Source organism: Bos indicus x Bos taurus, chromosome 24 (assembly GCF_003369695.1).
Source record: "Bos indicus x Bos taurus breed Angus x Brahman F1 hybrid chromosome 24, Bos_hybrid_MaternalHap_v2.0, whole genome shotgun sequence".
Classification (NCBI taxonomy): Eukaryota; Metazoa; Chordata; class Mammalia; order Artiodactyla; family Bovidae; genus Bos; species Bos indicus x Bos taurus.
Window position 1 is genome coordinate 975,919 of NC_040099.1, and position 12,522 is coordinate 988,440.

General features: G+C 53.6%; 1 protein-coding gene across 3 annotated transcripts in view; it reads right to left on the reverse strand.

Moving 5' to 3' along the window:
- Nucleotides 1–4,257: 4,257 nt before the first annotated feature.
- Nucleotides 4,258–12,522, reverse strand: part of NFATC1 (nuclear factor of activated T cells 1) — an 87,132-nt gene continuing 78,867 nt past the window's right edge. For all 3 annotated transcript variants that reach the window (XM_027525794.1, XM_027525796.1, XM_027525795.1), the window contains exon 10: nucleotides 4,258–6,084. In XM_027525794.1, coding sequence (XP_027381595.1) covers nucleotides 6,035–6,084 — 50 coding nt within the window. In that variant the 3' untranslated portion in view covers nucleotides 4,258–6,034. The remainder of the gene's footprint in view (nucleotides 6,085–12,522) is intronic.

Below are 12,522 nucleotides of genomic sequence, written 5' to 3' on the forward strand. Positions count from 1 at the left end.
GCTGATGCAAGGTGTGCATACATCCCCATACTTTGCAGGACACTAGGGAGGATCCTCAGAGGGCTTTGCTCTGAGAGTGGGAAAAATTAGCCACAGACCATGTGTTGCTCTGGTTCCATCAAACATTTATAAGCTGGGAAGACCCAAAAGGATCAAATCTTTCCAAGGGACTTAACTGCTTCCCAGAATAGGCATTCATAAGAAACAGAACATGAGCCATGCTCAGTGACGCAAAAATTCATGTTAGATCTCTGACCCTGGAGAGAACTGGTAGAAGATGCAACCCAGATGAGATCAAAATTGATCAATGAAAATCAACTAAAAATTATACCCATCGTGGAGTTATCAAACAAGGATATAAAAGCAGTTTTTATAACTGTCTCCCACACATGCAAGGAGTCAGAGGGCAGACAGACATGCCCAGAGAAAACTTGTAATGAAAGCTCTAGCGTTGGGGCTAAAGTCACCCTGAGTCATAGCAATTAGTTGCTGAGGAAGAGGATGAAGCACAAAAAACTCCACAATGTAAAATAGGAAAAGTCTGCAGAAGTGAGTGCTGTGAACTGTGGGTGACTCTGTGCAGCCTCAGGTGTGTGATCAGAGCTGTGGCCGGAGGGGCAGAGACACTGAAAGAGGTTGTGGCTGAACTGCTCCACTTAGATGAGAACTGTGAATCCACAGATCCTGAAGCCCAGCTGACCCCAAGCACAGGAGACCCAAAATGCACGTGAGGGCAGGGGTGTGGAGGCCCCAGCTCCCGCATCCCATGTGGGGCTTAATCTTCCCCTAAACAGATGCTTATCAGTGCTTTTCCTCTGGAAAAAAAAAAGGAGGAATGGCTGCTGAGGACAAACGCAGTGGTTATCAAGTCTTGACCATGAGTTGCAGCCCTGCAGCAGCCTGGAGGCTGTGACGCTTTAAAACCTGTGGTCACAGCCTCCAATAGACGGCATCTGCTAGAGACAGAAGATTCTGCGGGGTGTGTGTGAATGTGAGTGTGGTATGTGTATGTGGATATGAGTGTGTTTGAGTGTGTGTGGTATGTATGTGTGCAAGTGTGTGGGTATGTATATGTGAGTGTGAGTGAGTATGTGAGTGAATAAGTGTGTGTGTGTGTCTGGGTGTATGTGTGTCTGGGTATATGTGTGCGTGTGTGTGTGTGTCTGGGTGAGTGTGTGTGTGAGTGAATGAGTGCATGTCTGGGTGTGTGTGCATGTCTCTGTGTGAGTATATGTGTGTGTGTGTGTGTGTATGTGTGCATGTGAGTGCGTGTGTGACAGCGTGTGTGTGCAGCTCTGCTGGCAGGCTGGCGCACATCAGCAGGGAGGTCCGTCGTGTGAGACGCCTGCAGCAGCTCAGTTCTTTCAGAAACAGGGTGCGGCAGCGTGGCCTCCGCAAGGCTCTCTCCTCGCTCTTGCCGTCTGTACGTGTGAAGTACAGACACGTGTGATCTGGGGCCTGGCTGGCACCACCTCAATGACTCAGACGCACAGCGAGGCCCCAATTTGCTGGCAGGACCAGGGCGGGTTGACTCCACCCAGGAGGCTGGAGGCAGACAAGCAGGAGCTGCCTTCTGCTGGGGCGTAAACGAGCACTTAGTCATCTTAGCGCTAACTTAATTTTTTTGGCATAAAGAAGTATAAATACGATGTGTTTCACATATGTGATTCCAAATTAGGTTAGTGATCCACAGTCTGTCTCAGGGATGGATAATGTAAAAATTGAGCAAGGGAAAGCAGTTCTTCAAAAAGTAAAACACACAATTGCTAATTTACCAGGAATTCCATTCCTAGGCGTTCCCCTGGAGAACTGAAAACAGGCATTGGAGCAAAAACTCATATGCGAATGTTCACAACAGTGTTACTCACAGTCGCCAAAAGGTGGGAGCAGCCCAGATGTCCGCTGCCTGATGGACACATGGTGTGGTCCATCCACAGAGTGGACAGTATTAGGCCGTAAGGAACAAAGCTCTTATAAAGGCCTTTATGTGGATGAACTTGAAGTCACTGTGCCTCGTGAAAGAGGCCATGTTGTTCAAGTCGGTTTACAAGAAGTGTCCTGAACACAGATTCGCACAGCAGAATTATCGTGGTTCCCAGGGGCTGGAGGAGGGGGTGGGGAATGACTGCTCACGGGCACAGGGTTTCCTTTGGGGTGAAGGAAGTTGAGGTAACTCAGCACTGCGAATGCACTAATCCTGGTTGTACGCTTGAAGGCAGCTCATCTCATCTTCTGTGGATTCCCTACATCTGGCCCTCTTTTCCTCAGCTTCATCCGCTCCTGTTCTCTCTCTCCTTTCCAAACAACCCAATGCAGTTTATCTACAGCAACGTGGAACCTGTTTCTGAAGGAATATGTAATGAGGGGTGCGGAGACCCCTCCTCGCAGCGTCAGCCAAGGCCCTGCACCCTGGCGATTGGCAGAAGCAGCTGCCCCATGGGCCCTCCTTGAAACTGGGGTGGGGCCCACACGTCCTGGGGTGGGGTGGGTGGTCTGTGTGACAGGGTGGAGGCTGCAGGGATCAGGGGACACGTTCAGACAGAGAGGGGTCTCCCACGGTGACTTCTGCTCGGGTTGCACTGGCTACAAGGAGAAATTGGATGTCTATCAGGTTTTTTCACATCGTCTCAGGCTGGGGCAAGCGTGGAGTTGTGGGAAGCCCCAGGGGAGGGGGGGAAGTCAGCAGATGCCCCCATTAGGCTGCTCCACGTGTCCCACGTCAGTGGCTCCCGGGCTGCACCTGCCCAAGTTCCTGAAGTGCCAAGGTCACCCAGGACAGTGAGGGAGCGTCTGGGAGGTGACCTGGCCTCCAGGTCTACACACCTGAGCAAAGCACAGTAGCTGCCTGCCAGAAACAAGTGGTGGGGTGCTTTCCTTCTTATTCAAAAGCAACATGAAAGGAACGAAAACCAAGTAAACGGGTATTTGCAGAGGCCCAGCCTCCTCTGAGGGATTTCCTGGTGGCTCAGATGGTAAAGAATCCACCTGCAATGTGGGAGACCCGGGTTCGATCCCTGGGTTGGGAAGATCCCCTGCAGAAGGAAATGACTACCCACTCAAGTATTCTTGCCTGGAGAATCCCATGGACGGAGGAGCCTGGCAGGCTATAGTCCACGGGGTTGCAGAGTCTGACACGACCGAGCAACTTCACTTCCAGTTTTTCAGCCTCTTTTGCAGAAACCATTGTTATGAAGGTTTTTGTTTCTGGAATATACAATGCCATTGTTGGGAGTGGGGGTGGGCTTACAGAGACTCACTTTGAAAACTAAGTGCGTCCTTCAGAGACGTGGATGTGAGCTGTGACCTCCTGTGTGCCCTGTGGCCTCTGGGATGCGCTTTGGGACCCAGCTCTCCAGCTGAGTCCCGCGCTCGAGGCCACCTCATGCTGACCGCCAGCCGAGTCTTCCCACTGTCCTCCCCCACCTCAGCCTACCCAAGCATCTTCGATTCCCTGAGCTCCTGTGGACATTACCGTTGGGCTCCCTTCAGACAGCACAGAAACTGGGTGGGACGGACTCTTGCTAACTACACTGATGAGATTTTTCTAGGATTTTAGAAGATCCCCTGGAGAAGGGAATGGCTACTCACTCCAGTATTCTTGCCTGGAGAATTCCATGGACAGAGGAGCCTGGTGGGCTACAGTCCATGGGGCTGCAGAGCTGGACATGACTGAGTGACCGACACACACACACACTGCAAACTGTAAACCTTCTGGCCAAAGAAACAGGAATTCTTGAGTTTGAAAGACCTGAATGCAAAACAGTATTTCTGCAATTCAGCGCGATGAGCCCTGGAGTGCCCCCTGGAAGCTCCTGGTGCCACCCTTGTCTTAGAACAACTTGCTGACAGTCCCTACCCGAGCCCGGAGTAGGCGATGTGGGTGGGGGAGTGGAGGAGACAGCCAAGCCAGGCGGCCAAGGGCTCGTCGTGAAGGTGATGGCAGGTCAAGTGTGAGTGTGGGAGGCCTCACCCGGCTCTGCCTCCTGACAGAAACGTTGGCACAAGCGGAGGTGCTCTCCACGGGGCCTGGAGAAGCATTTCTGACATGCCATCTAAGCACTGGGGACGCCGCTCACATCCACGCCTCCCAGGGTGGCCTTCCTGACATGTAAGGAGGTGAGAAAACGCCTCACACGCGCAGCTGGACGACGGGAAGCCCTTCTACAAACACAAGCACACGGACCTACGGCAGAAAACCCGCTTAAGAACAAAGAGGATTTTTCCATGCGTGGAATGAATCACAGTCTGACTAAGATGGTCCGGCAAAAAAAAAAAAAGAAAAATATTGCTTTATTGGATCTATTTTCTACCTACAAAGAGAGCTAACACAGTATCAAACATCTCCTTTCGTGTCTCCCGAGAAACGTCTCATGCAATTCCTAGGAGGCTAAATGCAGGACGGGGCTCCAAGCAGGGTGAGGGGGGCGGGGAGGGGCCGCTATGTACAGGAAGCCATATACCGTCAGCTCTTCACAGTAATGTGCAAATGTTACAAATATGGCTTTCAGGATTTCGTTTCTGTGACTTAAAAAACAAGTAAGACATAGTCGTACAGAACAACATTTTAAAAATAATTCTTTCCGTGGGAGAGCGCCTTCCCCACTGAAACGCTTGAGTTTGGGGACAGGATGTGTCACCTCCCCCGAGGGTGCAATTCGGCCACGTTCCAGCAGGGGGCGAGAGTTCCTAAGGCACAGTTATCACGTTAAAGGTGTTACCATTAAACCATGCTTTTTGGTTATGTGAAACAACAGGTCACGGCTAGCAATAACGCGTAATAAGCTGTTATGGGTACAAAATGCAGTAGTAAAGCTCACACTAACCTATGTTAACAGTAACTAGTCTGGAAACACTAGAGTCACCACATAGTAAAACGCTGTTTTTGGTAATGGTTTCTTCAGATGAAGCAGTTAAAAGGCTTTTGTGAAAGAATGATCTTACAGCGGAACAAATATATTACACTCCTTCTGTAACACTATTTACAGTTCCTTTCCAATTCTGCCATTTGGTAACAGCCGATATAATGGATGCACCTTTTCTGGTTCTAAAGTGCTTGGTTAACTGCAGGAGACCCGAGACGCAGACCTCCCGGGGCCGGGGGGCGCCCCCACGGACGTGGCTACGGGGAGCTGGATTTTGAGCCTCGGGTCTATTTTCCAAAACGGATACTGGTTATTGCTGACACAGACGCCCTTGCCGGGTGGAGACTGAATGTCACCACGTCGGTTATATTCACCATAAATATATGCCTATATATGTACACACATGCAAATACGAGACCTATCCCAAGACAGAGAGATTTCTCTTTTTGTCCAGTAGCCTATCTTGTGCTATTCAACTTACCTGTGCTATGTTTGAAGCCAGATTAAAAACAAAATCCTAACATGCTACAATGAACAACCCTATGGTCTGAGTAACACAGGGGAGGGAAGGCAGTCACGAGATCTGAGATGACACTTTGGAGCAGTTCTGAAACACGCTGAGTAAGGCAACAGAATTGTATGTTACAGCCCAGGAAGAGGTGAGAAAGTAGGAAACGTGCCAGGGTTTCCTCACAATGCCCAGTCCTCCAGTATTCTTTTAACTTATACAAAGGATAAAGCCTCGTGACGAAACGTCCTACAGCTTCTGCTCCTACAAATGCCCTCCTGGGAGCCACATCAGCGCTTGATTCCACAGTGCCCCGCCGCTGTGGTCGGCTGAAATAAGGCACTTCCACTGAAAAATCCAGGGTGCCTGAAGGGCGCAGCTCGGGGCGGCCGCCATGTCAGGTTGAGGCCACGAGGGCAGTGTCACGAGGTCTGTCTTCCGTGCTCCCCCCACCCACCCACTTTCGTTTCCTTCTTGAGGTGACTTTCCTTCAGAAGAGGGATCGGTCCTTCCTTCCTTGGGCTACTTCTTTGCACAAGTGACCTGAGCCTTCACTGCGGTGGAAGCTCCCAGTGGTACCAGGTATGGATTCAGTTTGTTGACTCAGAGTCATCACCGTGGAACAGACAGACACCACGCAGCCTCTGAGAGTCCACGCTGCCAACTACGAGTGGATGTTGGTGCTGGAGAGGTCATTCCGGATTATCTCATTTACTGTAAGAAAACAAAAGTAGAGAGAGCGTCAGAGGGACAGGACTCCACACACAAGTTCATGTAAACTTGTGAAACTGACTGAAATCCCATCAGTCAGTTATGTTCAGCCTGTGAAAAGTTGTCCCCTGAGAATGAGTCCTGAGCCAGCAGGACACGGCTGCCCCAGACCCGGGGCTGTGACCGCAGGGCCAGTACTCGGGCTGAGACCAGGGGCCTGCGTCAGGTTCTGACCGCTGAGCCGGGGCAGGGAGCCGTCTGTGCTCACGCAGGTTTGAAAAACCAACAGATAAACACCGGCCGTGGAAGCACCGCTTGAAGTCCACGCCCCGTGGGCCCCTCGCAGCGGCCTCGTGGTCAGTCGGCTCAGGGCAGTTTGGGAAGGAGGGCTGACTGCCCGGCCTGAGCCTCCCTTTGTTCGGGGCTGTTCCTTCACCTCTGTTCCCTTGTCCGTGTCCACCACGGTCTGTGATTTTTGGCAGCCGGGGAGGAAATGAGCAGAGCTGGCAGAGGCCTCGGGAGGGACCGGCAACCTCCCTCTGTCCGCCCCCACCCCCGGCGGCACGTATGGGAAATGTCACCGGGAGGCTGTCGGCACCGCTCGCAGGGCTCAGAGGTGGGGATGTGCTCGCGTCACGGAACTGCCCGGGCTCCCCTCTGCCGGCAGATAAACCGTGTGTTTCTGCTGAGGCCCCGGCAGGCCGAGGGCGGCTTCCCGGAGCAATCAGTGGGGCGCGTTTCCGAGCCCACTCCCTTCCCTAAACTGCTTTTCAACACCCCCCCTACCCGCCAAGTATTTTTAAGAATAACAATAATAAAGCACAGTGGGGAACCAGGAATTGTGTCACGGGAACCGACAACAGAATTTGCTGGCCCTGTGGACCCTGGAGCCGGGCCCCTCCCAAGGAGGGGCACGTGGGGGGTGGGGGTGCCAGGCAGTGGCCCACAGCGACACGCCCGGACTGACAGGGCTGTCCGACAGGTGGTCACATGTCCTCTGCCGATGGCCCTGGCCGCATGCGGGAAACGCTGGACAGGCGGCAGCTGCCTCCACAACCCTCGGCCAGTGCACCCTCGGCGGGTGAGGCCACATGCCCCTGCCTTGGCTCACGGGTCCCCGAGGGCTCGGGGCAGGGAGGGCGGGGGGGCGACACGGGCCCCCGGGCCAGCAGCTCCTCCGTTTCCTCCAGGTTCGGCCTCTGTGCTCCTAAGTCCACTAAGTCTAGTCCATCTCTCCCGAGCGCTGCCCCGCAAGGTCATTCTGACAAAAGGCAGCCACAGGACCCGAGTCTCTCTAAGGTTTGGTCAAGGTCAGGATGGGCCTCAACAGCACGCAGGGTGTCTCTGCCCCAGGGCAACGCGGAACATACGAGAGAGAGAGCGAGAGAGCGAGAGAGCGAGAGAGTGTGAGCGCGCGCATTCAGAGAGGGGAATGGAGTGGAGGGGAGCGTGGACGCGGGAGGGCGGGGTGGAGGGGGGCGCGGACTTGGTAGAGAGCCTAGGTGCAGTGGTGGGTGGCGGGGTGGAGGCGGGTGCGGACGCGGTAGAGAGCGTACGTGCAGTGTTGTGTGGCTGGGTGGAAGCTGGTGCGGACGCGGTAGAGAGCGTACGTGCGGCACGGGGCGGAGGTCGGGGGGCACGGAGGCGGTAGAGCCCGTACGTGCGGGGGCCGGCGGGCATCCTGTGGCAGCACAGGCACGGAAGAGCCGTTCACACTGTCCTCACTGGGCACTGGACGGCTTACGGGGCGCTTTCCTGACCATCACCTCATTTTGTCCTAAAACAACCCAAGGCCAGGGGCCTGGTGGGGCTGCCTAAACTTTTCCGAGAAAAGAAGCAGGTTTGGGGCCACGCAGGTCAGGGTCTCTCCCACTGGGTGACAGCTACTACTGAGAAGGGGTAACGGAGGCAGTGGGGCCAGCTCCATCCCAGAACAGAAATCAGCTGTCATGCCTCAAGGCAAAGATTTCATAGTGCGAACACTGGTCGACCCCACCTGAAGCGGGGTGGGGGTGGAGGTCAGTCACACCACCCAGAGTCTGGCTCTGCCTTCCCAGTTTTAGGAAAATGGAAATCTCAGAGCAGTCTAGTAAGATCAGGAATAGATGGCTGAAAAATATCTGATGGGCAATAATGACTGGAACTGGGAGGGAGAGCTGAGAGGTAATATTGTTGTATAGTTGCTAAGTCATGTCCGACTCTTTGCAACCCATGGACTGCAGCATGCCAGGCTTCCCTGTCCTTCACCAACTCCTGGAGCTTGCTCAAACTCATGCCCATCCAGTCGCTGATGCCATCCAACCATCTCATCCTCTGCATCCCCTTCTCCTGCCTTCAATCTTTTCCAGCATCAAGGTTTTCTCCAATGAGTTGGTTCTTTGCATCAGGTGGCCAAAGTATTGGAGCTTCAGCATCAGTCTTTCCAATGAATATTCAGGGTTGATTTCTTTTAGGATTGCCTGGTTTGATTTCCTTGGTGTCCAAAGACTCTCAAGAGTCTTCTCCAACACCACAGTTCAAAAGCATCAATTCTTTGGTACTCAGCTGTCTTTATGATCCCATTCTCACATTAGTACATGATTATTGGAAAAACCATAGCTTTGACTATATGGACTTTTGTCTGAAAAGTGATGTCTCTGCTTTCTAATGCTGTCTAGGTTTGTCAAAGCTTTTCTTCCAAGGAGTAAGCATCTATTACTTTTATGACTTCAGTCACTGTCCATAGTGATTTTGGAGCCCAAGAAAACCTGTCACTGTTTCCATTTTTTCCCCATCTGAGGGTAAAAGTGAGGGGTTGGGAGGGAGCTCTGAGGGTTAGTAAGGCAGCCAGTGGAGTAGCTGAGAATCTTTACTCAGGGTTAGAGAGACCACAGGAAAAATAACATCTGTTTGACGAGATAAAAGGGGAAGAAACCTAAGCGGTGGGCTTCCCCTTTTGCCTACTGGGGCACCTGAACCTTTAAGGGGGTGCCCGTGGTGGGGGTGGGGGGTGTAGTGAAGATGCATATCCCGGACATTCTGGGCCCAGAGAGGAGACCAGTGCAGGGCTCTGCAATAAGTGGGGCCTGGTCCCATGGGGAGCCCCCAGGAGAGGCTCAGGGGCCAGGGTGGGAGCAGAGCTCCTGCCCATCACCATCGGCTGGGGCCTCTGATGAGCCTCCTGTTGACATGTCATTGGCTGGACCCAGCGCTGCCCATGACTGGCAAGGGCAGGCTGGGGTCACAGTGGGTCACTCCTCTTAGGAACAGACTCAAGAACCAACCCCCACCTCTCCACACACCCTCCTGCATCTTCCCTGAGCACTGTGGCCTGAGCCGGGAAGCTGCCCAAAGTAAAGGTGGAAGACCAGCAACCCCCGGTGGATGACGCTTCCCATAAGGGTCCCCGGGGCTGAGGATGGGTGCTCAGACCTCACTTCCTTCCACAGACACAGTTTGAGTAGGAGCCCTGCAGGGAAGCCATGATGGCCCTATTTCATAGATGGATAAAGAAAGACGAGGTCAGGGTAGGGCTGAGGTAGAGGGGCCCTGATGGAGGGTGGGAAGTGGAGCATAGGGTCCCGGCCCTGGTCCTCCCAGCCACGACTTCCTATCTTCCCTCCGTGAGGTCATGGGTCCGAGCCCGCATCAGGCCCGGCCCCGGGGCTCTGTGTGGGTTATTTCGGGGGTGGCTTTCTCTCTTTGATATGGTTGTGCCGAAGACACCTACGGTTTCCCACAATGTCTTCTCTCTACTGATAATTTCCATCTTCTTATTCAGCTTTTCCACCGACACAGAGGTTTTTTTTTTCTTTACAGAAGTATTTTGAACTGCAGGTAACATGTGACCCTCCCGGATCGTGAGGGACCTGAAAGAGGAACCTTTGCTGTGTTTCACGTCAGATTGTCCCTGCAACAGGATGTGGTGAGCTGTTATACCACAATTTAATAAGGGTTTTTTCCCTTATATTTAATTTTTCTCTAAAATGCTCCTGAGGTGGAAACAATTGTTTTTTTCCTAAAACTTATGTGGCAGTTTGAATTGTTGTTTTAATCTGGGATATAGATGCAGGATGTGTATATCTGATGCCCATACACAAACCCACCTCTCTATAAATATGGGATTGAGTGAAAAGGAAGTTAGCATTTTTTTAAAAAATACCAAAACTAACATGTACAAAACACAGGCATAGTTTTCACCTGTACTTGAGTAACACTGGTAAATGTTAACTATATCCTTCCTGAAACCATAGAAAGATGTCTCTGCTATTCACAAGCGAGTGTGCAAATTCACTAATAAGGTGAAAAGTCCTTTTAAAGTAAAGTATTTGGCTTTCTTTTGACACCGCTTTGAGAGTAGCTGGCATCAGAGCCTGCTGTTGTGCTGAAACACCATGGCTCATCCCTGCGGTTTCCCCCGTGGGCTCCGTGTGACTATCTTGAGAACAGAGCAAACCTAAAAGGAATCGCGAGTCTGAGTAGTTTTTTACATATTTCTCTCCTTTCAACGTCTGACCTTTAAGTAAATGTTCCCACGTTTCTGAATTCTTGGTTTCTGAATGCAACTACAGATCTCAAGACAGATCATAAGGAGTGAACAAACTATTTACCCAACTCCTACGGTTAGTTGCTAAGCCCTTGCATGTGTATTATTCTTGATCCTGCAGCAATCCTACGGAGGTAAAGGTGGGGAGGCTCAGCCATCCTGGCCCTTGAGAGAAGGCGAGAAGCTGAGACCCTGACCTGGTGAACTCAGCCTGGGGCCGCCCCTCCTCACCTGCACACACTACGGGTCTAGAAGCTTCGAGACTGCTCCGGGTCTGGAAGCTTCAAGACTACTCCCTCAGGCTCCACAGGGCCGTGTGACCTGCTCTTTCTCAGTCATGACTATGAAAGTCAGAAAGGCCGGGGAGATGCACACAGGGGTGGGGACCCTGACAGCCAGGCCAGCAAAGCCCTGCTCGCCCACCCTCCTGCAGGGTCGGCCCCCCCAGGCCCTCTCTGCCCGTGACTCTCACCGTCCTCACCCGCAAGGTGCTCAGAACACAGAGGCCAGGGAGGCTGTGTAAGGCCACAGTCTCTCGTCTCCTTTTCCGCGGCATGTTTTCAAAACAAAAAATCCACACCCACCCACCATCACACATACACACACAGTACACTGTTTGAGCCAGAAAGACTTCGTCTTTCGTTTTTCCTGTATTGCTTTTCTGTGCTTTAGAAACTTTTTTTAAGGGAGAGACGTTGCAGGCGACCAAGGAATCCACAGGGTCTGTGTGGTGACCATTTCCCCTGACCTGGAGGAGCTGCACGTGGGCTGCCAGCCCCGGCTCCCATATTGTGGGCAGCTGAGCCTGGTGCCTTCAAAGGGGTGCTGTGGGTGCGGGTCCAGTGCCAGGAGGGGCCCGCCAGTGTGGCCTCAGAAACAGCACCATGCCCCCGCAGCAGTGCCTGCACATGGCGCGGACAGGCAGGGGGCTCTGAGAGCTGCTCCCGCCTGACAGGCTTCTCGCGGCTCCAGCAGGCTCTACCTGGTTTTAAGGTCTGACATCCAAGTGGCAGCTGCCCACCATCCACACGTCCTCCTGCTTATGGTCACCTCTCACTCCCACGGCCCCGAGGTGGCTCCTCATCGCCAGTGTCCCCACCTTATCTGTCCGAGACTTTATCACCAAGTGCCCCACTTCCTACCCTAAGTGAAGACGCGGTATGTGTGCTTCTGGGTTTGACTCTAAATATCGGGACTTTGAACGTGGTGATAGTAGGATCACTTTGCTCTGAGAGAGGAAAGAATGAGTACGATGGAAAACCCAGGGTCCTGACACCAGCAGGTCCCCGAGACCCCGGGAGATACAGGACGACACGTGATCAGAGTCAGAACACAAAGTGTGGCAGGGCCAGGGCTGCACAGGCCGCCGGGGCGTCCTCCCCCGGCCCCCAGCTTCCTGAGGGAGCGGCCTGCCCCCGGGGCCTGAGGTCCCGCGGTGAAGACGCGGGCGTGCCTGAGGCCCTTCCCGCCCAGTGAATCGCCGATGGAGAAACAGACCCCTCCTGGACCGAGTTCTGTGCGCGGGGGAAAGCGAGGCGTGACGCGGTGTCTCCCAGCCCCCTGGAGCGGTTACTGTTCGCATCGTTACTGTTCGCATCGCCGTGGACGGGACCAGGGGCCAGGAGACGCGCCGGTCGCCTCACCGCGCGGGCTGGCTCACCACAGCCTGCGCCGGGAGGCCGGCGGCAGGGCGGCCCTGGGGTCTGGTCTGTGTCCGCGCAGCGGGACGGTGGCTGAGGAGGCCCCATCAGCCTCGCCTCCGGCCTCCACAGAGGGAGCAGAGCTGCTCTAGCGCCTTCCAGGGAACTCTCCGTTACCGACTGCCTGCCGGTAAGAGAGAACCTGTGTGAGGGGCGGCCGCCCTGCTCTAAAGCCACTGCGAAGTCTGGGTTCAACCACGAGACACAAAACGGGAC